Below are 22,788 nucleotides of genomic sequence, written 5' to 3' on the forward strand. Positions count from 1 at the left end.
CTGTGTTCACTTCTTTGGGGTTTTGGATTGACCAAAAACAGAATTTTTTTTTAAGGTTTATTTATGTTTGAGAGAATATGAGCAGGGGAGGGGCAGAGAAAGGGGGACAGATGATCCAAAGCAGGCTCCACACTGATGGGAGTGAGCCCGACATGGGGCTCAAACTCACGAACCCTGAGATCATGACCTGAGCCAAAATCAGTCGCTCAACCAACTGAGCCACCCAGGTGCCCCCCACCTTTTTTTTCTTAAGCAGATCTTCAATGAGTGAAATGGCCCTAAACGTGAGTAGCCCTCTTCTAGATTCCTTCCCGTGGAGGGAACTTTTTTTCTTACTTTTAGTAGATACTAAAAGCATGTTGAGGTTTTTTTGTTTGTTTTGTTTTGTTAAGTAAGCTCTATGCCAACATGGGGCCAAACTCATGACCCCAGACCCCCAGGATCAAGAGTCGAAAGCTCTACCAACTAAGCTAGCCCAGGCGCCCGTCTGTGCTTTAAAAATTTTTTTTCTTTACATTTATTTATTTTTGAGAGACAGAGTGAGACAGAGCATGAGCAGGGAGGGACGGAGAGAGGAGACAGAATCTGAAGCAAGCTCCAGGCTCGGAGCAAGCGTTCCGCACAGAGCCCAACGCGGGGCTCAAACCCACAAACCCACGAACCATGAGATCATGACCTGAGTGAAGGTGGACACTTAACCCACTGAGCCACGCAGGTGCCCCCGGTCTGTGCTTTTAATATTCAAATTTTACAAAAGTAAAAAAGTAAATCTCAGTCCCTTATCTTTCTTCCCCAAAGGTAAGAAATTACTTTTTGTGCCTTTCTAATACAGTGTATACCTATTCAAACATCCAATTTTTTTTACACATACTATACACTATACATTGATTAGTATCAGTAAAAATATGTATGTTGAGGCTTGCCAATGATGATTGCAAGGATTAATGTATGGAAGGCAGTGCAACCAGGATAATGGAAGAGGAAACTCTTGGACCTTGAGGTCCCACTCTTCTATATTATCTCTGGACAGAATATTTCCTTCCTTAGCTAGAAAGAAGATTTCATATATTGCCTGGGGATCATATATACATAATTTGCAACTGTGCGCAAAGATCTAGCTTCAGAGTGTGTGTATGTGTGTGCCTGAACCTGTCTAAATGCAGGTGCTTGTAGATGAGTTGGTATCCTTCTGTTAGTTTGTCTTAGCTTATTGTTTCATATATATATATATATTTTAAGCTTATTTATTTCGAGAGAAAGTGGGGTAGGGGCACAGAGGAAGGGGGACAGAATCCCAAGCAGGTTCTTCTCAGTCAGTGAGGAGCCCTACCAACTGAGCCACCCAGGCGCCCCTGTTGTTTCTGTTTCAGGATCTCTGGATGTCATTGGGTGGGTGTCACTGTTAGTGTGACACTGTGTATCACATACATACACCCAACAAATGGGCTGTTGTTATCTAGATTAGATATTCCTGTTTCGTGTCAATGGATTGGAGGTAACGTAGTCTGTAAGGTGTATTCTTCAGTCCTCAGCTCCCCCACTCACTGCATGCCAACATTCTTGAAAGACGGGTGTCCGGCACAGGCTCGGCCCAGCTCCAGTCTCCCAGAAAGAATGCGACACGATTTCCCGACTTCCAGTATACCCGTGTGCCAGGTATGCAGAAGAGGTCGTTGCGCATGCACAAGTGTGCAGCCTGGGATACGAAGGGAACGTTGGGGTCGCTAGTTCTCTCGCGCGCTCTCTAGTGGCTTCAGAGAGCAGCGTTGACAGAACGAGGGGGCGGAGCCGACGGTGGCGGAAGTGAAGTCACTTCCGGGCTGGGGTGTTTGTTTGGACTGGAGAAGGGAGGCGGCGGGCGAAGCGCGCGTCGAGCGGGGGAGCGGCGCTGCCTGTGGAGATCCGCGGAGGCCGACCGGATTCGTTGGCTGCCGTCCCCGCTGCCGTGCACTGGGTGAGGGGTTCCCTCGGGCGGAGCGGCCAGAAGGGTGCGGCGTCCCCGGCGGTCGAGGGACAGCACCTTGGCGACGGTTGAGGGTCCCCTGGGTTGTTGGCCACCAAGCCTTGTATGGCTTCCTTACTCCTTGCGTCTTTCAGTCGGATCTGAGGGATGAGCTGGGACCGACTCAGACTCTTTCTTCTTTGAGAAATGGCCGTCGCTTTTTTTCTCATTGTCATTATTATTTATGATTTGGATCTCGCAGCACTCTATCCGGGTCCTCGGTAGCGCGCGAGGGTTGCCGGGATAGCACTTTCTCGTGGCCCCCCTTCCTCCCTCCACTTTCTTCACCTCCCCTCGGGTACCCTTTTCCCCTGCCCCCCACTGCCGCTTCGGCAACAAAGCTCATTGTTTCTCCCCAGTTTACGCCTGCGCGTCGCCACGCGCAGCCCATACTTGCTGCGCGTGCGCGCTCCTCCCGTCGCCGGGGTTGGGGAAGAGAGGGGCGGAGGGACTGGCGGGCTGGCGAGCGTCCGAGGGGAGCTTTCTACAACCGTCCACTGGCCAGTACCTTTCGGATCCGCTTTCTCCCGTTTCTTCACCTTTCCTTACTCCTTATTGTTAGTTATATTGTTTCCCATGCTCCTGATAGAAGGGCTGGAATCCGTGCTCCGGGAGTATTGGAAACCAGATGAACTTTAACGGCCCATCTAATCACATTCCGGTCCTCCTTTTTAATTTCTCTTCCACTATATGCTTACTCCCCACTGCCACTAAAATTATATGGCTTGCGGTGAAGTTTGTTTTTTCAAAACATTTGTTGAAGCAGCCGGCAGTGGTATTTTCTGGTGACTCAAAAAGAGGCCTTTTCTGCTTCCTTTTGTTGTCTTGCACTCCCTGATTTTGCAGCCCCATCACCTCATGGAAACCACAAACTCTAGAAAGAATTTGGCTTTCAGTTTGCCGTGGGAAAAAGTCTAACAGCTGACAGCTTTTGACGTTACAACAGAAGACAAATTCCCATTTTCGTGCGCTGGCTAATCTTGTAGTCTCGTGGCATGGTTTTTCACAAATTGCAGTTGAGCAGGTGTTGGTTTGCATTTTCAATTTACGTTTATAAATAAGAAAAAGGTTTCTGTAAGGATTTAAATTTGATTCCCAGTGTTTGCTGGTTTGTGCTTCTGATTCCAATTTGTGAAAGGATATTTGGGGCAAATTAGCTTGTTTATGCTGCTTGTTAATTGTGAACTTGTACAAAACTTAATTCTTTCTCACAAATAAGTGTCTACGATAAATAAAGATAGGTAACTCTACAAAAATTACTGCCTATTTATCTCTTTCTTTAAAGGATGGTTGTTAAGCAATGGAAGTAATGTTTAAAGTCCTGGGAGCTTAGAGGGTTTTATTATAATGTATATTACTGCTTAGGGTAGATGATCTCTACCCTCTTTGGAACAGAGTAAGTTTATCGTAGGCTTTTCCTTCAGTAGGCACTGTACACCTTATTCAGGTTTCCCCCTTTCTGACTGTAGAGAGTGATGCTCCACTTTTAATAGAAAATGTAAACATTTATAAAATGTTGTTAGCATAGCAATTTCATTGATAATGTGGGAGGTGAAAGAAGGTAGAAAATAAGGCTTCAGCCCCCTTTCTTTTGTGATTTTACATTTTTGTGATTTACAGACTTTATTATAACCTGTGAAAAAGGCAGAGCAAGTTTTATCTTGCCCATTTTGAAATTGAGGAAATAGAAGTTTGAGAAATTATTTTATTAGGCACATATTTCCACAGCACTTAGTAATGCCAAGCATTGTTCTAAGTGTTTTTACAGGTATTTAATCTTCACCCTCCCTAGGTGGTAAGTACAACTGTAAAATAAAGCTAACAAGTGAGAGATGTGAATTAACTTGTCCAGTGTACACAGCTAGTAAGAGCTGGAATTCAAACCCAAGTAGTCCAGGGATTATGTGCTCTTAACCATTTTACTGTTTAGTGATATACTCAGGATCTGGTAGGTTGTTAGTGGCGTATCTTAGTTTCGGACCCAGTGCAAGATTAAAGTTGCCCAGGCTATACCCCTTGTGATCTGGACCACCCTCTTGCATAGGTACATTAGTAATTTGCATGTGATACAGCCTAAGTTTCAGTTCCAGTAACAGTCTTTTTTGTTGTTCTAGATTTCCTTACTGTTTAGAGCAGTGCTGTCCAATAAGTACTAATAGCACATGTCTGTTGAGCATTTGAAATGTGGCAAGTGCAGCAAAAGAACTAAATTTTTTATTTTATTGAGTTTGAATTAATTTATTTTTATTTAGCCATGCATAGCTGTTGGCCCCACCACATTGGATAGTGTGGATATAGAGGTTTGAATTCCTTCTGCTTATTTTTTGTGTCAGTTTTTATAAGTAAGGCTGGTGTTTCTGATGTTCTTTGAGCTTTTATCCAGTAGTGATGATAGGCAGTGCTGACCCATCCTTACTCTCACCAGATCACCTTTGTTATACCTTGTTAAGATTACGATTATAGCCTTCCTTCTGTCACATTGTTTCACTCCTACAGGTTTTTGGACATGTGATTTTTTTACCTTATACCTTGCTCTAACAACCTTTAATTGCTATAAATGTTTAATAAGCCCCAAAATAGATAATACTGTTATGTGCTAGGCTCTATGCATAGATACTATTATTATTATTACCATTTAATAGATGGGAAATCTGAGACGCAGAAAGGTTAAATAACTTGCCCTTGGGTTCCAGAGCCATTGCTTTTAATCATTAATGTATACTGCCAAACATTAAAACAAAAAATTCAAAGCTGCTTACAAACTTGAGTGGAAAACAAGCAGAAACAGAGGTTTCTTTATCCTCTTTCACTGCTGGAGAGACAACTAATTATAGTAATGTGTGTATGCAAGTAAGGTTAAGGAGTCACAATTGTTCAAAATAGAGTCCAATGGAATAAGAAAAGGTGTCTGTGGAGTCAGATTAAGGAAAGAAGAGAGAACTGTATTTGAATTTTAATGTGAATACTTTAGAGATGAAACTAGGGAGAAGTTTCTAAAGCTTAAAAGATTTCTATAATTTAAAATTTCATAAAGAATATAAAAGAATGGACATTGCTGGAAACCATATTTATTTGTTTACTTTAATGTTTATTTCTTTAGAGAGAGAGGGTGACAGCAGGGGAGGAGCGGAGAGAGAAAGGGAGAGAATCCCAAGCAGGCTCCACCCTCAGCGCAGAGCTGGATGCAGGGCTTGGTCCTACAACCCTGAAATCATGAGCTCAGCTGAAATCAAGAGTCAGATGCTTAACCAACTAAGCCAGCACACGCTCCATGAGCAGGATCTTTACGAAAGAAAAACTAACACAATGAAAGCTGGAATATTTGCAGATAATAGAAAAGACACAAGTCTAAGTCTGTCCCACTTAATATTATTTAAATAGAAAAGCAAAAGACAATTTGAGACATGCAACAGCTGAGAAATTAATACTTTTGTATGACCTTGTGAAGAAATATTAAAGATGTCAAGTTAGGGGAAGATTGTGAATAAAAGAAACAATGGTAACAATCTAGTAAAAATATAGACAATAATGTTAATTGTGTTTGGTTAAAAAATTCTAAAAGATCTATACCTAAAGGAAAACCAAACAGTATGGAACTAACACTGCTTAAATTATTTCCACAAAACAAAGGAGATGGAGTGGGAGGAAGGAAATGGGATAAGTAAAATCATTCTAAAGGTTCTTTCGTTGTCTGGGAGCAGGGATGGGTTGGAGACCCTGAACAAGGAAAAGCATTCTAAATGTCTTGAATTGTTTGGAGGTGTATAGAGCACGTTTTTAATGAATAGGAATCTGTGTAAATCTATTTTAATTTCACAGTAGATGTAAGTCACATTATCATGCTCTACACCTTAAACTTACAGTACTGATCTCAATTATATTTCAGACACGGGAGAGAAAACCAACTGAGATTCCTTAGTAGTTTGTAAGTCACAGAAAATAAATCTGATATTTTTTAAAATATGAGTTTATTACACTCACCGGTATGCAGAATTCCTAAAAATAGGAAAATAAACACTACAGGAATACAATATGAGAAACTATAAGAAAAATTTAAAAATTATGATGGAAGACATAAAACCAACCATCAGTTATCAAAAATGATAAATCTCTGAGACTGGTTCAAATAGTCTAACTCTTAGAGTATAGGACTTGAATAGACCACTTTCAGAATTTAACAGATCAAGTAAAAAAAAAAAGACCATTTATGTATCTATATTTAGATTTAGATATAAACGTAGATATGTAAATATATATTTTTTTGTACCTTAGAAATAGAAGTCACACATTTCTCTCTTTAGACCCAAGGGGTTTGCAAAAACCATAGTTGTCTGCAAACAAAACAATAATAAGCCCCAAAAGTGAAGGTTTTTCTAGCTGCATTTTAAAATGTTTATTTTTGAGAGAGAACACAAGCAGGGGAGGAGCAGAGAGACAGAGGGAGGCACAGAATCTGAAGCAGGCTCCAGACTCTGAACTGTCAGCACAGAGCCTGATTTGTGGTTTGAACCCACTAACCATGATCTCATGAGCTAAGTCAGACTTAACTGACTGAACCACCTAGGTGCTTCACTGGGTACATTTTATAACATAATGAAGTCAAACTAGAAATCAGGGCATCAAAGGGTAAACAAAAGAACCATTTGGAAATGTAAAAATATTCTTCGAAATAATCTCTGGCTCATTATAAATTAAATAATTTGTAGATACCTAAACTTGATGAGAACTAAATTCAAAATACATGGAAAATTTATAGATACAAATCATTTATTAAATGGAAGGTTGAAAATGTTTGTCGACTTAAAAATCAGGGTAACAAATTGGTAGAAATTTAGTGAAGGGAAAATAAAGTGAAAAAACAAATTGATAAAAATATGTAGAAAAAATGAATTAAAGTAGGGGCTTTGTTTATTAAAATTGAATTTTTAATAGGTATCCATTCAAAATTCAATGGATGAATGTAACAGTGTCTCTCCCCACCCAGTTATCTCTGTAGGCATTGAGTGTTGTTTTTTGACAGTTCTTTTTTTTTCTTCTTTAATGTTTGTTTATTTTTGAGAGACAGAGACAGAGTGCAAATGGGGGAGGGGCAGAAAGAGGGAGACAGAATCTGAAACAGGCTCCAGGCTCTGAGTGGTCAGTACAGAGCCTGACATGGGGCTGGAACTCATGGACCGTGATACCATGACCTGAGCTGAAGTCGGATGCTTAACCAACTGAGCCACCCAGGCACCCCTTAACAGTTCTTACTGAGCTATAATTCACTGCCTGTAACTCATTTAAAGTATACGGTAGAGTTGTTTTTAGGATATTCAGAGAGTTGTGCATCCATTACCACAATTTTAGAACATTTTTGTTACCCCAGAAAGAAACCCCATACTCCTTAGCTGTCATACAGTATGTAATGCTTTGTGACTGGCTTCTTTCACTTAGCATAATGTTTTCAGTGTTCATCCATGATACAGCACGTATCAAGTATTTCATTTCTTTTTATTGTCAAATAATATTCTGTTGTATGGAGATACCACATAGTATTTATCAATTGGTGGACCACTGGGTTTTATTCACTTTTTGGCTATTATGAATAATACTGATACGGAAATTTGTGTACAAGTTTTGTGTAGGGCATATATTTTCATTTCTCTTAGATGTATACTTAGTATAAATATCGGGTTCCATGTTTAATCTTTTGAGGAACTGCTAGACTTTTTCAAATCAGCTGCATCATTTTAACATGCCCATTAGCAGTAAACGAAGGTTCCAATTTCTCCACGTTTTCACCAATACTTATTATCTTTTTTATTACAGCCATTCTAGTGTAAAGTGGCATCCCATTGTGATTTTGATTTGCATTTCCCCCACGATTAATGATTTTGAGTATTTTTTCATGTATTTATTGATATTTGTATGTTCTTTGGAAAACTGTTGTTTGCCCATTTTTAAATTGTGTCATTTTTATTGAGTTGTAATAGTTCTTTATATATTCTAAATACAAGTTCCTTATCAGATATGATTTGCTTCTCTGTTTTATATGTTCTCAGAGATTCTGTGCATTTGAAATGCACAGATCTTCCTCTTAATACATATATAGGAAGAGTTTATTAGACTCACGGGTATGCACATTGCAAACCTGGAGTTTTTTTTCTAAGATAAATCTCTAAATGAGGAAAAGGAACATATAATCAAATTATATGTAATGAAACAAGTTAGAATAGTTACATTCTTTGCAATTTTATAACAAAATTAAAATTGCAGAGAAAATGAAATTTTAATGAAATATAAATTACTGTAATTAACCAAAGAGGTAAAACACCTGAATATACTAATCATAACAAGAAAAACAAAATTAAAGGTTGTTAAAGATATTTTAAGAGCACTGAGCCCATGTAACTTTAGATTTGTATGTCAGGATCCCATCATTCTTATTATTCAAACTATTCCTGAATAATAACAATGGAAATATTCTAGTTCATTTATGTTTGTAAGCTGTTTTCTGCCAGGGTCTGGCATTCTAGCAGTTTTCTTTCAGTTTAGTTTTTTGCTTTTTATTACTGAGAATATGATTTTTCTTGTCACTTTTTTGAAAATAATGTTTTTTGTCTTTTAAAAATTCCCTTTGATATTCTGCACTTTGACTCTTGTATCTTGGTTTGTAAATACTTATCTTTTCTTTTTTTTTTTTTTCCTTTTTTTTTTTAATTTTATTTTTGAGAGAGAGAATCCCAGGCAGGCTCCTCACTGCCAATGCGGAGCCTGACACAGGCTCAAACTCACGAACCATGAGATCTTGACCGGAGCCAAAATCAAGAGTCAGATGTTTAACCGACTGAGCCACCCAGGCACCCCTGGCCTCTGTGGTTTCTAATGTGAAATCAACTGTTAATCTTGTTTTGAGGATTCCTTGTATGTAAAGAGACACTTGTATTGCAGATAATCTCTTCTCTTTGTCTTTCAGTAATTTGATTATAATGTGTCTTAATTGTGGATCATTTTGAGTTTATACTGCATGGAATTTGTTGAGCTTTTGGATATGTAGAGTAATACATACAGATTTGTTATCAAGTGTGAGGAGTTTGGGGTCACTATTTTCTTTTTTTAAAGGTTTTATTTTTAGGGGCACCTGGGTGGCTCAGTCAGTCGTCTGTCTCTTGATTTCAGCTCAGGTTGTGGTCCCAGGGTCATGGGATCAAGCCCCACGTCGGGCTCTGTGCTGAGCATGGAGCCTGCTTGGGATTCTTTCTCTCTCCCTCTATCCTTCTTCCCCTGCTTACTTATTCTCTCTTTAAAAAATATATATGTATATATTTTTAATCAATCTCTACACTTAATGCAGGCTCAAACCCACAACCCTGAGACCAAGAGTCCCAGGCTTCACTGACTGAGCCAGACAGGCATCCCAAGAGGCCGTTATTTTCTTAAAATATTTTTTCTGGCCCCTTGTCTTCTTCTGAGATTCCCATTATTTGTATGATAGTTGCCCACTGGTCTTAAGGTTCTGTTCATTATTCTTCATTGTTTTACTTCCCTCCCAAAGCTCTTTAATCTCAATTGATTTATCTTTAAATTTGCTGATTTTTTTTCTCCTTGATCAAATCTGTTGTAATCCTTTGGTAAATTTTTCATTTCAGTTATTGTACTTTTCAACTCCAGAAATTCCGTTTGGTTTCTTTTTAGTTTTTCTATATTGATATTCTCTATTTTTTTCATGTTTATTTATTTTGAGAGAGAGCACATGAGCAGGGGAGGGGCAGAGAGGGACAGAGAGAGAGACTCCCAAGCAGGCTCTTTGCTCAGCGCAGAGCCCAGTGCAGGGCTTGATACCACGGCCGCAGGATCACGACTCAAGCTGAAATCAAGAGTCAGACATTTAACCAACTGAGCCACCCAGGTGACCCCCCACTTTTATTTAATGTTTGTTTATTTATTTTGAGAGAGACAGCACTAGCAGGGGACTGGCAGAGAGACAGGGAGAATCCCAAGCAGATGCTGCACTGTCTTCACAGAGCCGGATATAGGGCTTGAACCCACAAACTATGAGATCATGACCTGAGCCAAAACCAACAGACACTTAACTGACTGAGCCATCCCATCACTCCTGATACTCTCTATTTGATGAGACCTCATTATTATGGTTTCCTTTAATTATTTTGTACTTGATGTAAAGTCTTGTAAGTCCCATGTCTAGGCTTCCTCAAGGAAGTTTGTTTTTTCCTGTGTATAGGCCATATTTCTTACTTCTTTTCATGACTCCTCATTTTTGTTGAAAACTGGACATTAATATTATAATGTAGTGCCATTAAAAATCAGATTCTCCTTTCTGCAGGGTTTTTGTTCTGCTTGTTATTGATCTGTTTAGTGATTTTTCTGAACTAATTTTATAAAAGTTTGAGTTCTTTTTGTATGTGTATGGCCGTTGAAGCCTTTTAGCTTAGTGGTCAGATAGTTATTTAAAAAGAGATTTTCTGAGGTCCCTGGCTGGTTCTGTCTGTACAGCATGCAACTCTTCATCTTGGAGTTGTGAATTCAAGCCCCACGTTGGGTGTAGAGATTGCTTAAAATAGAATAAAATAAAAATCTTTAAAAGATTTTTCTTTGGGTGCCCGGGTGGCACAGTCGGTTAAGTGTCTGACTGTGGCTCAGGTCATGATCTTGTGGTTTGTGAGTTCGAGCCCTGCGTCGGGCTCTTTGCTGACAGCTCGGAGCCTGGACCCTGCTTTGGATTCTGTGTCTCCCTCTTTCTCTCTGCCCCTCCCCCATTCCCTCCCTCTCTCTCTCAAAAATAAATAAACGTTAAAAAAAATTTTTTTAAATACATATGTTTCTTAAATACCTATGAACAAAAAAATTCTCTCAGTCTTTGTAGGTAGATTCTTGTTTATGTTGAGGCATACCTTCAACACTCAAGCAGTTTACAGCTTTCTTAGCCCTCACTTTATGTGCATATACTGAAGGTCAGCCAGAGTATAGGGCCTTCACAGGTCTTTTGGTTTTTTTTTAGTGTTTATTTATTTATTTTGAGAGAGAGAGTACTTGTGGGAGGGGCAGAGAGAGAGAGGAGGAGAGAGATAATTCTGAGCAGACTCTATGCTGTCACTACAGAGCCTGACATAGGGCTCTATATCATGAACCATGAGATCATGACCTGAGCTGAAATCAAGAGTCAGACGCTTAACTGACTGAGCCATCCAGGCACCCCTCAGGTCTTTTCTGAGCATGCTCCCAGCACTGGACTTGCCCAGGGCCTTGGTTCCCTAGAATATGCAGGAGCTTTTCAAAGCCCTTATGCCCAAAGTATTTACTTCACCCATCTTTCCTCCCATGCTTTTTTCTTGGTGTTTTGTTTGCCACATCTCTTCTTCCTTGCCCTAGGTGGCTTTGGCTGCTATATTTGCCTTTAACTGTTTTTAACAAATGCCAATCTGACACTTTAGAATCATAAATTTATATACACAATGGAATACGTGGCAATGAGAAAGAATGAAATATGGCCTTTTGTAGTAACATGGATGGAACTGGAGAGTGTTATGCTAAGTGAAATAAGTCATACAGAGAAAGACAGATACCATTTGTTTTCACTCTTATGTGGATCCTGAGAAACTTAACAGAAGACCATGGGGGAGGGAACAGGAGAAAAAAAAGTTAGGGAGGGACGCAAACCTTAAGAGACTCTTAAAGACTGAGAACAAACCGAGGGTTGATGACGGGTGGGTGATGGGTATTGAGGAGGGCACTTGTTGGGATGAGCACTGGGTGTTGTATGGAAACCAATTTGACAATAAATTTCATATTAAAAAAAATAAAACCATAAATTTTATGGTATTTGAACTATATACCCAATTTTTTTTTAATTTTTTTTAACGTTTATTTATTTTTGAGACAGAGAGAAACAGAGCATGAATGGGGGAGGGTCAGAGAGAGGGAGACACAGAATCTGAAACAAGCTCCAGGCTCTGAGCTGTCAGCACAGAGCCCGACGCGGGGCTCGAACTCACGGACCGTGAGATCATGACCTGAGCCGAAGTCGGCCGCTTAACCGACTGAGCCACCCAGGCGCCCCTTATATACCCAATTTTTAAAAAAATATTTATTTTTGAGAGAAAGAGAGAGCATGAGCAGGGGAGGGCCAGAGAGAGAGAGGGAGACACAGAATCAGAAGTAGACTCCAGGCTCTGAGCTGTCAGCACAGAGCCCAATGCAGAGCTTGAACTCACAAACTATGGATCATGACCTGAGCCAAAGTCAGACGTATAACTGACTGTGCCACCCAGGCGCCACCCCCCCCCCAATTTTTTTTAATAAGCTCTATACCTAGCATGGGGCTTGAACTCAGGACCCCAAGATTAAGAGTCACATGCTATATGAACTGAGCCAACTAGGTGATCCTATACGCAGTTTTTTTTTTAAATGTTTACTTTTTGAGAGACAGAGTGTGAGTTGGGGAGGGGCAGAGAGAGAGAGGGAGACACAGAATCTGAAACAGACTCCAGGCTCCAAGTTGTAAGCACAGAGCCCAACATGGGGCTCGAACCCACGAATCATGAGATCATGACCTGAGCTGGAGTTGGACACTCAACCGACTCAGCCACCCAAGCACCCCATCCTATACCCAGTTTTTAAAAACAGCAGAACATGCAGAGGATCCAGTATAAAGAATGTGGTCCAAGAAGGGTCAAGAACAAGTCATAGAAAAAAATTTAAAATTTGATACATCACGTTATATTAGAATACCTTATGTTCAATAATTGTAAGTCGTCAACATTCTGAAAGAAATGATCCTTACCCCTCTGGCTTTCACCTGGCTGGCTGTAGCCAGAAATTTGGTCAGCAATTGTTCCTTCCCTCAGCTGTCTAAGATACAAGATTAGTGTTTGGGCTCCAGTTTGTTCTTTTTGGTTTCAGTTATGATTTGTTTCCCAAATATTGCCTAATAAAATAATTTTATTTAGTCCTTTATGGACTCTTTCTCTAGGATTTATGCCAAAGCCACAGCTTGTTTGATGAAGTGATAATGAGCAAAAAAGCTGACCTAGAGCCTTGTCAAATACAGGGATTGGGCCCTTTTTTGCTAAGCACTGTTGATATTTTCTTTGTTTACTGGTAGGCATCAAAGAGAGAGGGGAGTCCTTTGGGATTCTCAGACTATAGAATTTCCTGAGGCACATTTTTCATGGTTTACATAAGCTTGTGCTCATAAATTGAATGGACTTAAAAAAAAAAATAGATTGCCTTTACATGTAGATATAATTTGATTACAGAGGCATATTTAAATTTTTTTAAGACATTTTATTTTATTTTTTTAATGTTTATTTTTGAGAGAGAGAGCACAAGCAGGAGAGGGGCAGAAAGAGAGGAAGACCTAGAATCAGAAGCAGGCTTGAGGCTCTGAGCTGTCAGCACAGAGCCCAGTGCGGGGCTTGATCTGACAAGATTGTGAGATCATGACCTGAGCCGAAGTTGGACGCTTAACCGACTGTGCCACCCAGGTGCCCCTGTTTTGCTATTTTTTTGAGAGCACATGCATGCAAGTCGAGGAGAGGTCAATAGAGGGGGTGACAGAAGATCCAAAGCAGGCTCTGCGCTGACAACAGACAGCCCAGTGTGGGGCTTAAACTCACAACCCCGAGATCTAGAGTCACATGCTTTACTGACTAAACTAGCCAGGTGCCCCTTTCTTAGATTCCTTTTATGGACTTAACCTTAAGAGTACATATGTATAATGAAAACTCATACTATTCATATAATGTGAATTTAGTCTCTTAGGCTGGGGCTGGGGTGTTTATATCCTGAAACACACAGGTATTTTCTGAAATACTGAATACTACTGACAGTAGCATCATGGTAGTGACATCTGTATTTGTTAAGAGGTCCTCAAATATAAGTTACTAAGAACTGCTGCCCTAGTTATTTATTATTGTATGTATACATGTGAAAGAGAAGCAGAGACAGACTGAGATTTATGTGCTAAGGTGTGGGTACAATGAAAATAATAGAAGGCACTATAAAAGCAGACAGGACAGAAAACAGAGAATGAATATCTTTGATAAAAAAGTTTTAAAAAAATAATGAATTAGGACTGGCAATACATATAGAGCAAGTGCTCCCTGAACCTTACCGAAGGAAAAAACTATTTGTGGTGGGACATTTTAGTTTTTAGTGTTTTTCTTGATTATAACGGGAGTAAGAACACCTGAAGTTTTTTAAATACTCTTCTCATATTAGGTATGCTGATTTCTTCGTTTGGCACAGGTCACACTGCTGTTTGAATTTATGTACAAGTGACTCATGTAAACTCATTTTTAGCAATTTCATACTTAATGAATTGGTAGAATATTGTAGAATCTGACCCTTAAGTTTCACACTTTTAGCCAGCAGTGTATCAACTGGTTTAGATCATGTTATCATTTAATGAATAGTATATAAGAAACCCAGTCTACTGTATTAGATATTGTTGTGTTTTTACTCACATAGAAAGAGATTAGATGCTTGGACTAGTTGGAGTCTGGTAGTCCTTTGTGGCTGTGCACCTGCTTGCTGTTGCTTTGAAGGTGGGTGAGTCTGTAGCCCCGGGAAGGAAGAAGTCATAGAAGCTGACTTATCCATAACAGGTCTTTAGGTCCATTGGTGCAGCAAATTTCAAAGCTAAGAGAGGAAGACTGCTTCTGATCCCTGTAGGAAGAGGAAGCAGGAAAAGAAATCTCAACATGGAAAAGGTCTCCCAGGAAAGCATAGGAGAAAAGCAGGCTGCAGTGCACAATGCAGAAGAAGCCCATTCTTTGGGAGGTGGTGAAGGCCAGGAGCCTGGAGGAAGTATTAGAACAGGTTGGGCCTCACCTGCCCATGATGTTAGACAGGATATGCCCAATAGGCTTGTCAGTAACCTTGGTATGATAGATGGAGTTGCTGATGATATGGAACGGTTCATGGAGGAGATGAGAGAGATAAGGAGGAAAATTAGGGAGCTTCATTTGAGGTGCAGTTTGCACATTCTTATAGGACATCCCCCTCATCCTATCGTGATGAGTTTTATCTTATGCCTTGAATGCTGAGGTTAATATTAATAATAAAACATCCTGCTTCCCAAAGTAACGTTTTCTTGATGTACCCTTTGCTGTGAATCTGGTGTTCTGTCATATTTCTTTCTTTCTTTTTTTTTTTAATAAAGTTTTTTGTTTTTGTTTTGTTTTGGAAAGAGAAAACGGGAGGGCAGAGAGAGGGGGAACAGAGGATCCGAAGTGGGCTGTCATTTTTCTGTTTGGATATTTCATTTTGAGTTAGTCTGGAAGTTTTTCTGTCAGCAGGGGAGTTTCAGAAACTTGCATGGAAAAGTTTATTACATACTGTGAAGGTAGTAAAGCAGTTTAAAAAGCAGTCTGTAGATAAACTCTCTCATTTAAAAGCATGCATATTGGGGCACCTGGGTGGCTCAGTCACTTAACCATCCAACTGTTGACAGTTGTAAGATTGAACCCAAAGTTGGGCTCAGCACGGGGTGTGGAACCTGCTTGGGATTCATTCATTTCCTCTCTCTCTCTCTCTCTCTCTCTCTCTCTCAACAAACTTTAAAAATAGATGCACCTGGGTGGCTCTCTCAGTTGAGAGTTCATCTCTTGGTTTCAGCTCAGGTCATGGTCCCAGGTCATGGGATTGAGCCCCTTGCTTAAGATTCTCTCTCTTCCTCTCTCTCTGCCCCTCTCCCCAGCTTGTGCTCTCTTTCTTAAAAAAAAAAAAAAAAAAAAGAATAGCACGCATATTTTATGTATATATATACATATATATATGTATATATATATATACACATACACACACACACACACACACATATATATATATATGAGATTACTTGGCTTGCAAATCATTGTACAGTGGACAGATCCAGACATGGAGAAATTCGACATGGACCCAGAGATACAAAGCAAATAGAGAGTGTGCTATGAAGTCTAGAGATCCACAGCATTCTTTACCTTGGGACTGAGGAACTAAGAGGTTATTAAAAGTCTGTTTTCATTTGCAATCTCTGAGCTTTTTAATATCACCTGTTAAAAGTAGAATTTGCTTTTCATAAAGTCACTTGATTTAGATCTTCCAGACCTTGTTTTATAAAGCAAGAGATATCCAGTATTTAAAAAATTGGTTGATTTGGGAATTACGTTCAAGCTGTCGATTACCGTCATTTGCTGTTACCAGAAAGCACTAGATGAATCTAGGCTATTCTCAGCAATTTCTTGAATATTGAGATCATTTGAGAAAAAAAAAAAATGAAACTTTCCACTTGCTTGGTTTATCATGTGCCTTAATACATCATGTGCATGTAATACCTAACCACGATTCCTGGAGATAATAGCTGCTCACTAAGAACCGAAAGAATGACTAACACAATTAACTATTGTTTTTCTTTTAAGGTTAAAAACGACAACTAACGCCAACCATGAAAGATCCAAGTCGCAGCAGTACTAGCCCAAGCATCATCAATGAAGATGTGATTATTAATGGTCATTCTCATGAAGATGACAATCCATTTGCAGAGTACATGTGGATGGAAAATGAAGAGGAATTCAACAGACAAGTTAGTTTTATGTACAAACATACTCTCTCTTTTGTAGCCCATAACAGCTCTCAGTACTTGACCCTGAAGCGTGTTTTATTTCGTCCCTTATATATGAAATATATGGATTAATGTGCCACTACTCCTCTTTTATTTGGATGCTGATTACTACCAGGTTTATCTGCTCACTGAAATAATATAGGGAGGTTTTTTCAGCATTCCACCCCAGATATTCTTATTCAGGAGGACTAGGGTAGAGCCTAGGAAACTTGTTTTTTAAAAGCTCCAAGATAGGGTGCAACTAGATGGTTTATTTGGTGTATCATGTGACTCTTGATCTCAGGGTTGTGAGTTCGAGCCCCATATTGGGTGTAGAGATTACTTGAAAATAAAACTTAAAAAAATAAAGTTGGTTCCAGTGTACAGTTAGGTTTGGAATCCATTGCCATGCACCAATCAGATTGCTGTTAAAAGAGTAGAAAGCAGGAGCAGATAGTCCTAGGTACTAGGGTACAGAATTGTGTTGTGTTTCACCTGAGGTTCTCAATCTGATGAGCCTGAAAATCTGCCACTACTGTTCTCTTTAGAGAATGCTCAGACATTGATGAATGTTGTCTTTTATTTCCATATTTCTGGCATCTGTTCCCATCTTTTGTCTAGTTCCTCCCTGATCATGGCTTTGGTAATCAGTAGTCAGCTGGATTTCACCATATCCAGTAATGGATATTCTAGAGTAAAACAGTGTAAATTCAGTGAGAATCATTTGGGCTGTTTTTGTTGGTTTGGATTTGTTTTTAATTACCCATGCCTTGACCCTACCCTGTACAGAATTTTAGTCATTTTTGGTTGGGTTTAGGGTTTTCGTAGTTGTAAAGTATCACAGGTAATTCCAATAGGCATTCCTCAATGAAAGCACTCCTTTATTTAATACTTCCCCACTTTCTGCTAGGACACATAAAGACAGCAAAACCTTAAACAGATCCTCCCTAGTCTTACAGTAAACGTTTTTTTTCTTGGCACAGAAGCAGAGAAGGTTAAAATAGTGTGTTTTTAAATGCTTTAAATTGCTTTTTTTGTTTTTTTGTTTCTGTTTTTTTGTTTTGTTTTGTTTTTTGTTTTTGTTTGTTTGTTTGTTTGTTTTTTTGAGAGAGGGAGCATGCACATGAGCTGGTGAGGGGCAGAGGAAGAGAGAATCCTAACCTAAGCAGGCTCCACGTCCAGCACGGAGCCCAGTGCAGAGCTCGATCCTACAACCCTGGGATCATGACCTGAGCCGAAATCAAGAGTTGGATGCTCAGCCAACTGAGCCACCCAGGCACACCTTAAATGCCTTAATTCAGGATATTTTAAATCATTCCTAGTGACACATTCCTAGTGACACATTACCAAGTGTGCTATCAGTGATCCTTTATTTATTATAAATCCAGATAGAAGAGGAGTTATGGGAAGAAGAATTTATTGAACGCTGTTTCCAAGAAATGCTGGAAGAAGAAGAGGAACATGAGTGGTTTATTCCAGCTCGAGATCTCCCACAAACTATGGACCAAATCCAAGACCAATTTAATGACCTTGTTATCAGTGATGGCTCTTCTCTGGAAGATCTTGTGGTAAAAAGTTATTTTTCATCTTTTTAAAAAACTAGCTCATCTTTCCCATAAGTGGAAAAGCCAGCAGTATCTGTTTAACAAGAGTTCTACATTTCTTCCCCTTCAGAAATTGTACTGCTTCTTTCTATGGAAGCAGGGGCCTCTCAGTCTCACTTATGACTTAGAGTGACTTCTGGCAACACTCTGGAGCTAGTCTGAGGCTGCTAACAGACTTCTTGCCACTGCTTTTAGTTTTGATAACTATATTACCCTAGGATATGTAAATATCTTAAAGCTTTAATCCAAAAGAAGTATATTGTATGTCCACGTAACTTGCCTATACAAAAGTAGCTTGATGAAGAAGCTTTGCTCATTAATTTTTTTCTTAAACATTTGGCAAAATTTGCACATTTTTATCTGAAAGGTGAAAATTTGGAGATTTTTTTTTTCCTGCCCCAAGATTTTCATTGAGTTACCCTAACTCCATTTGGAACTGGGATTTAATACGGACTTTTACAAGCTCTTGGCAGAAGAGGAACAAAAACCTATTTGCATTTTTACCTACTCTCTATGTCTCATTGCTGGGGATGGTAGGTACATTTGCAGTAAATTTTTTCAGGAATTAAGATAAATAGGCATCAGTGCTAGAATAGAACGTGATGAATCGTTTGCTAAAATTAAGATAAAATGATCTAAAGTCATAATGGACCTTTCTGTCCATATTGACAGTCTCTACTTGCTTTTACAATATAGTTCTCTGGGATTTACTCCTAGACTCACAAATATTTTTTGCAGTTATTTTTTGTTCACTGTGCATTGATTTCTTAACCTGGCGATATATCATAATTGCCTGTGAAGGATTAAAACCAAAAATAAGTCCCTTAGCTAGATCCCAGACTTGCAAACCAGTTGTCTAGGCATAAAAAGCACTCCTAGGGCATACTGCCAGCCTGCCCCATCAGGCATTTGGGAACCATTCTTCTAAAGGGCTGTATGGAGAACACTGAAATTTACATTGTAGTACAGATTTGTTGTAGTAAATGACAACCCAGTTGAGCAGATGTGTGATCTCAATAGTCTGTTGTGATATGCTTGCTTATGACTACATTAGTCATTCCACAAATAATCCTGGTTGCTCTGATGAGTGAAGTCCTTTGCTGGTCATAATGTATAACTTTAATCTGGACCCAATACAATTTCATTGTCTAGAAACTGGCTTGTTCTTTTTGGTCTATTTGAGATTATGTTAATTCCTTGTCATTCTTTTGTAGCTGCCAAAAGATTGCACATTCAAGAACAATGCTTTTTTTAATTTAAACTTCACACTTTTAAAGTTTAGATAGATTTCCTTTGAGAGAAGTGAGAGTATGTCCTGTCCAAGGAAATGGCTGTGTATAAATTATAAAATTAAAATTAAATTGTTGCTTCAAGATGTTATTTAATATACTTTGGTCATGAAGTAAGTGGCATAGGGGGATCATATTCAATCTAAAAGCCTACCAGTATTCTGACATTTCAGGCCCTGTAATACATCCCGATTTCTTTTCATCTTTATCAACTATGGTGGAGGCAGATTTCCACATTGTGGAATGTCTGACATGTCTGCTTAGGAAAGTCAAGATTTAGAGATCTAGAATACTGGCTCTTAGAGACTTTGGCCCATTCTTCCTCTAACTGATGCAGAAATAGGGTTCCAAAGAGAGTGACTTATCCAGGCTTTCATAGGAAGTTAGTTTAGAGCAGAGCTGGAATTCCATCTTAGGGTCTTCTCATTCCCCATGTAGTTTTCTTTTCCTTTTACAAACTTTGCTTCCTGTAGTAATTAGAATACAGCAGTTTTAGAAAGACAACTGTATATTTTCAATGAGGATCATAAGCAAAATTAATCCATAAACAATTCCCCAATCCACTTTAATCATCATTTCAATACTTGTTTAATATTTTTGCATAGTATGAAACTGTTAAAATCAAATATTATAGTTAAATGAACAGAATTCCTTATTCAGTGACACCTTTTTAGTTTGTGTGTAGATAGTGGGTTTCTGATTACACTTAAGCAAATTTAATTTCAATTTTTTCTTTCTCTTTAGAAGGCTATAAGTTTTCATATATTATGTATGTGTATATGTATATACACATACATAATATATATAGTTTACTTCTGGTTCCTTCTTTCCCTTCTTATAGATAAGATTTTTTGGGTTAAGTTTAACCGTACAATCTGAGTTCTTTTGTCTTACGTTTTTTGGAAGATATTTTTGCATGTGGATCTGGGTTGAATGCTTTTGAGTATCTGAAGCCATCTGTTAATGAACTTGATTTTTTATGTACTTATTTTCCAGGTCAAGAGCAATCTGAATCCAAATGCAAAGGAGTTTGTTCCTGGGGTGAAGTACTAAAATATTTGAGTAGACGGGGCCCTCTTTTGGTGGATGTAGCACAATTTCCACACTGTGAAGGCAGTATTAGAAGACTTAATTGTAAAAGCTCTCTCTTGTCACTGTGTTACACTTATGCATTGCCAAAGTTTTGTTAGTCTTGCATGCTTAATAAAAGTGCTGAGACTGTTATTAAGTAATAAGCTGTCAAACATTTACTGAAAATAGAATTGGCCCCATGGCTTGATGTGAAGACAGCGAGGAAAGAAGCACCAGTCAAGATGTAACAAAGCGCCAAATTAAAATGACCTCTAAATCTTCGTGAATTGCCTTTTTTGAGGCTAAACTGGTCCCTTAGCGTTAGCTAACCGTTGTTAATGTCCAAACTTTTTTTTTTTTTTAACGAGTAAATTTAAGTTCAAGTTGTTAGGCAAATTTCTCAGTTCAGACTTACTAAATTTGCATTTGTCACTATCAAGAAGAATTTCCGTTTTCTGAAGAAGGCCTTGTTAATTAATTTGAAACAATTCATTATAGACAAGTAAGTCTTTGGTTACTGAGGTTATAAGGTAATGCTCATGATGAGAACTAGCCCTGACTTTTATGGTATGTTATCACATAAGAAATGTGAATCCTCCTAGTGTTAGATCTGAGGAAGTATTGCATCTTCTCAGGTGTCACTGCATCATAGCCATGCCTATGTGAAGTGCAACATTTGACCCACCATAATGCAATTGAACAAAGAAATTGTAACATGATTTGAGTGGTGCTTTTCCTTGCTTTGTTAACCATCACTACAATGGTCTGCAGCACAACTTTTCTTTTAACAAAGCTAGAACAGTTTTGGCTTCTTAAACTTCATACTTGGGTAGGTTAAGCTGCCATACGTGTTCAGTGTGAATAGTGTTTAAGTTGAAAATATTGTAAAAAAATTATATTTTTTCAAAAATATTTAAAAAAATAAATAATAGTAGAACCGAGCTGATGGTTGTGTTTATTGGTGCTTGAGTGCAGACTCTCCTGTGGTGATTGATACTCACTGTATTGTGGTTTCAGTACTTCAGGACAACCCTACTGGCAAGAATTGCTAAGAGAGCAGGCTTTATTAAATTCCATAGTGTCAAGTGTGTCATTACGCATGTATCTGTCCAAAATGTAGCAGTAAAACAAACCTGATCTCCCCTTCTGTAAGCCACTGTGATTACCTCAGGCTGCAGTCAGTGTCAGGGCAGTTATGGATGTCCACCTTAAGAAGGTTTTTGGCTAACCAGTGTAATGGTAACCTTACTCTAGTATAATCTCCATTGGCTTCTGCCCTTCACAAGCCGTTGCTGGTCTGATTGGACTGGTTTGCTATTTTGGTTCACCTGGACCATCCCTGTTTTCCCCTCACAAGCTTATTTATATGTTTGTTCCTGAGGTGAAGTATTAAAGGAGTTTGTTCCTGGGGTGAAGTACTTTATTTTGGGATAATCGTTATCTTGGGACAGGCTGTCAGCCAACTAGCAATTCCCTGGTTCTACATACAATTCTACCTTATGGCCCTACTCAGTTATGCTTTTCTTGAGTTTGTTGGGCTCAGAATTGAGAAGGCCATATAGTCAGTCTGGTTCACATTCTTTGTGGGGGATCCTTTGGTGTGCCCAAATGCCCCAGTGTTTTTTAATAGCTACCTTAAAAGACAATAAACAAGTAGGTTGTTGTTTTTTTGTGGTTTGTGGTTTTTTTGTAATCTCAAGCACCTGGCTGGCTCAGTTGGTAGAGCATACAACTCTTGATCTCAGGGTTATGAGTTCAGGCTCCACATTGGGTGCAGAACTTACTTTAAAAACAAAAAATAATCTCTACACCCAACATGGGGCTTGAACTCATGACCCCCAAGAGTCGGATGCTCTACTGACTGAGCCAGCAAGGCACCCCAAAACAAGTGGATTTTTAAGAAACTCTGAAGCAGAAATGATTCTACTTGGCTCTCTTTCTTTTTGGAGCTTTGATACAGCCAGTCCCCTATGTCTCTTAATAGCTAAGTACCACAAGTGGCACAGCTGGCTGCCAAATGTATGAAGCTTACAGATCCTTTTTTCTCTAAGCTTAGACAGGGGCAGATGAGTTCATTTCTACATAATGCCAAATTATCATAGTGCAGTATAACTGGAGATTATAAACTCCAGTAATGATGTAAGCTGATGATTAAGAGTAAAGACTATGGGGCACCCTTCTTCCCCTGCTCACGCTCTTCTCTTTCTCTCTCTTTCTCAAAAACAAATAACCTTAAAAAAA

General features: G+C 39.0%; 1 protein-coding gene and 1 pseudogene across 5 annotated transcripts; both read left to right on the forward strand.

Moving 5' to 3' along the window:
* The first annotated feature begins 1,449 nt into the window (after positions 1 to 1,449).
* PAIP2 (poly(A) binding protein interacting protein 2) lies at positions 1,450 to 21,488 on the forward strand. Of its 5 annotated transcripts, none has more exons than XM_042985062.1 (4): positions 1,450 to 1,656; positions 16,402 to 16,565; positions 17,972 to 18,151; positions 20,473 to 21,488. In XM_042985062.1, the coding sequence occupies exons 2-4, from the start codon at positions 16,428 to 16,430 to the stop codon at positions 20,527 to 20,529; spliced, it is 375 nt and encodes a 124-aa protein (XP_042840996.1). In that variant the 5' UTR covers positions 1,450 to 1,656; positions 16,402 to 16,427; the 3' UTR covers positions 20,530 to 21,488. The 5 variants fall into 5 exon arrangements, with proteins under 5 accessions (XP_042840996.1, XP_042840989.1, XP_042841001.1 ...); XM_042985055.1 differs by lacking the exon at positions 1,450 to 1,656 and adding an exon at positions 1,783 to 1,954; XM_042985067.1 differs by lacking the exon at positions 1,450 to 1,656 and adding an exon at positions 2,521 to 3,026.
* LOC122238142 lies at positions 13,455 to 15,194 on the forward strand (annotated as a pseudogene).
* Positions 21,489 to 22,788: the final 1,300 nt, after the last annotated feature.

Source organism: Panthera tigris, chromosome A1 (assembly GCF_018350195.1).
Source record: "Panthera tigris isolate Pti1 chromosome A1, P.tigris_Pti1_mat1.1, whole genome shotgun sequence".
Lineage (NCBI taxonomy): Eukaryota > Metazoa > Chordata > Mammalia > Carnivora > Felidae > Panthera > Panthera tigris.

Coding starts and splice junctions, on each gene's coding strand:
- PAIP2 (XM_042985062.1), top strand. CDS start 16,428: ATGAAAGATCCAAGTCGCAGCAGTACTAGCCCAAGCATCATCAATGAA. Junction 16,566..17,971: donor AAGAGGAATTCAACAGACAA/GTTAGTTTTATG, acceptor TTATAAATCCAG/ATAGAAGAGGAGTTATGGGA. Junction 18,152..20,472: donor CTTCTCTGGAAGATCTTGTG/GTAAAAAGTTAT, acceptor CTTATTTTCCAG/GTCAAGAGCAATCTGAATCC.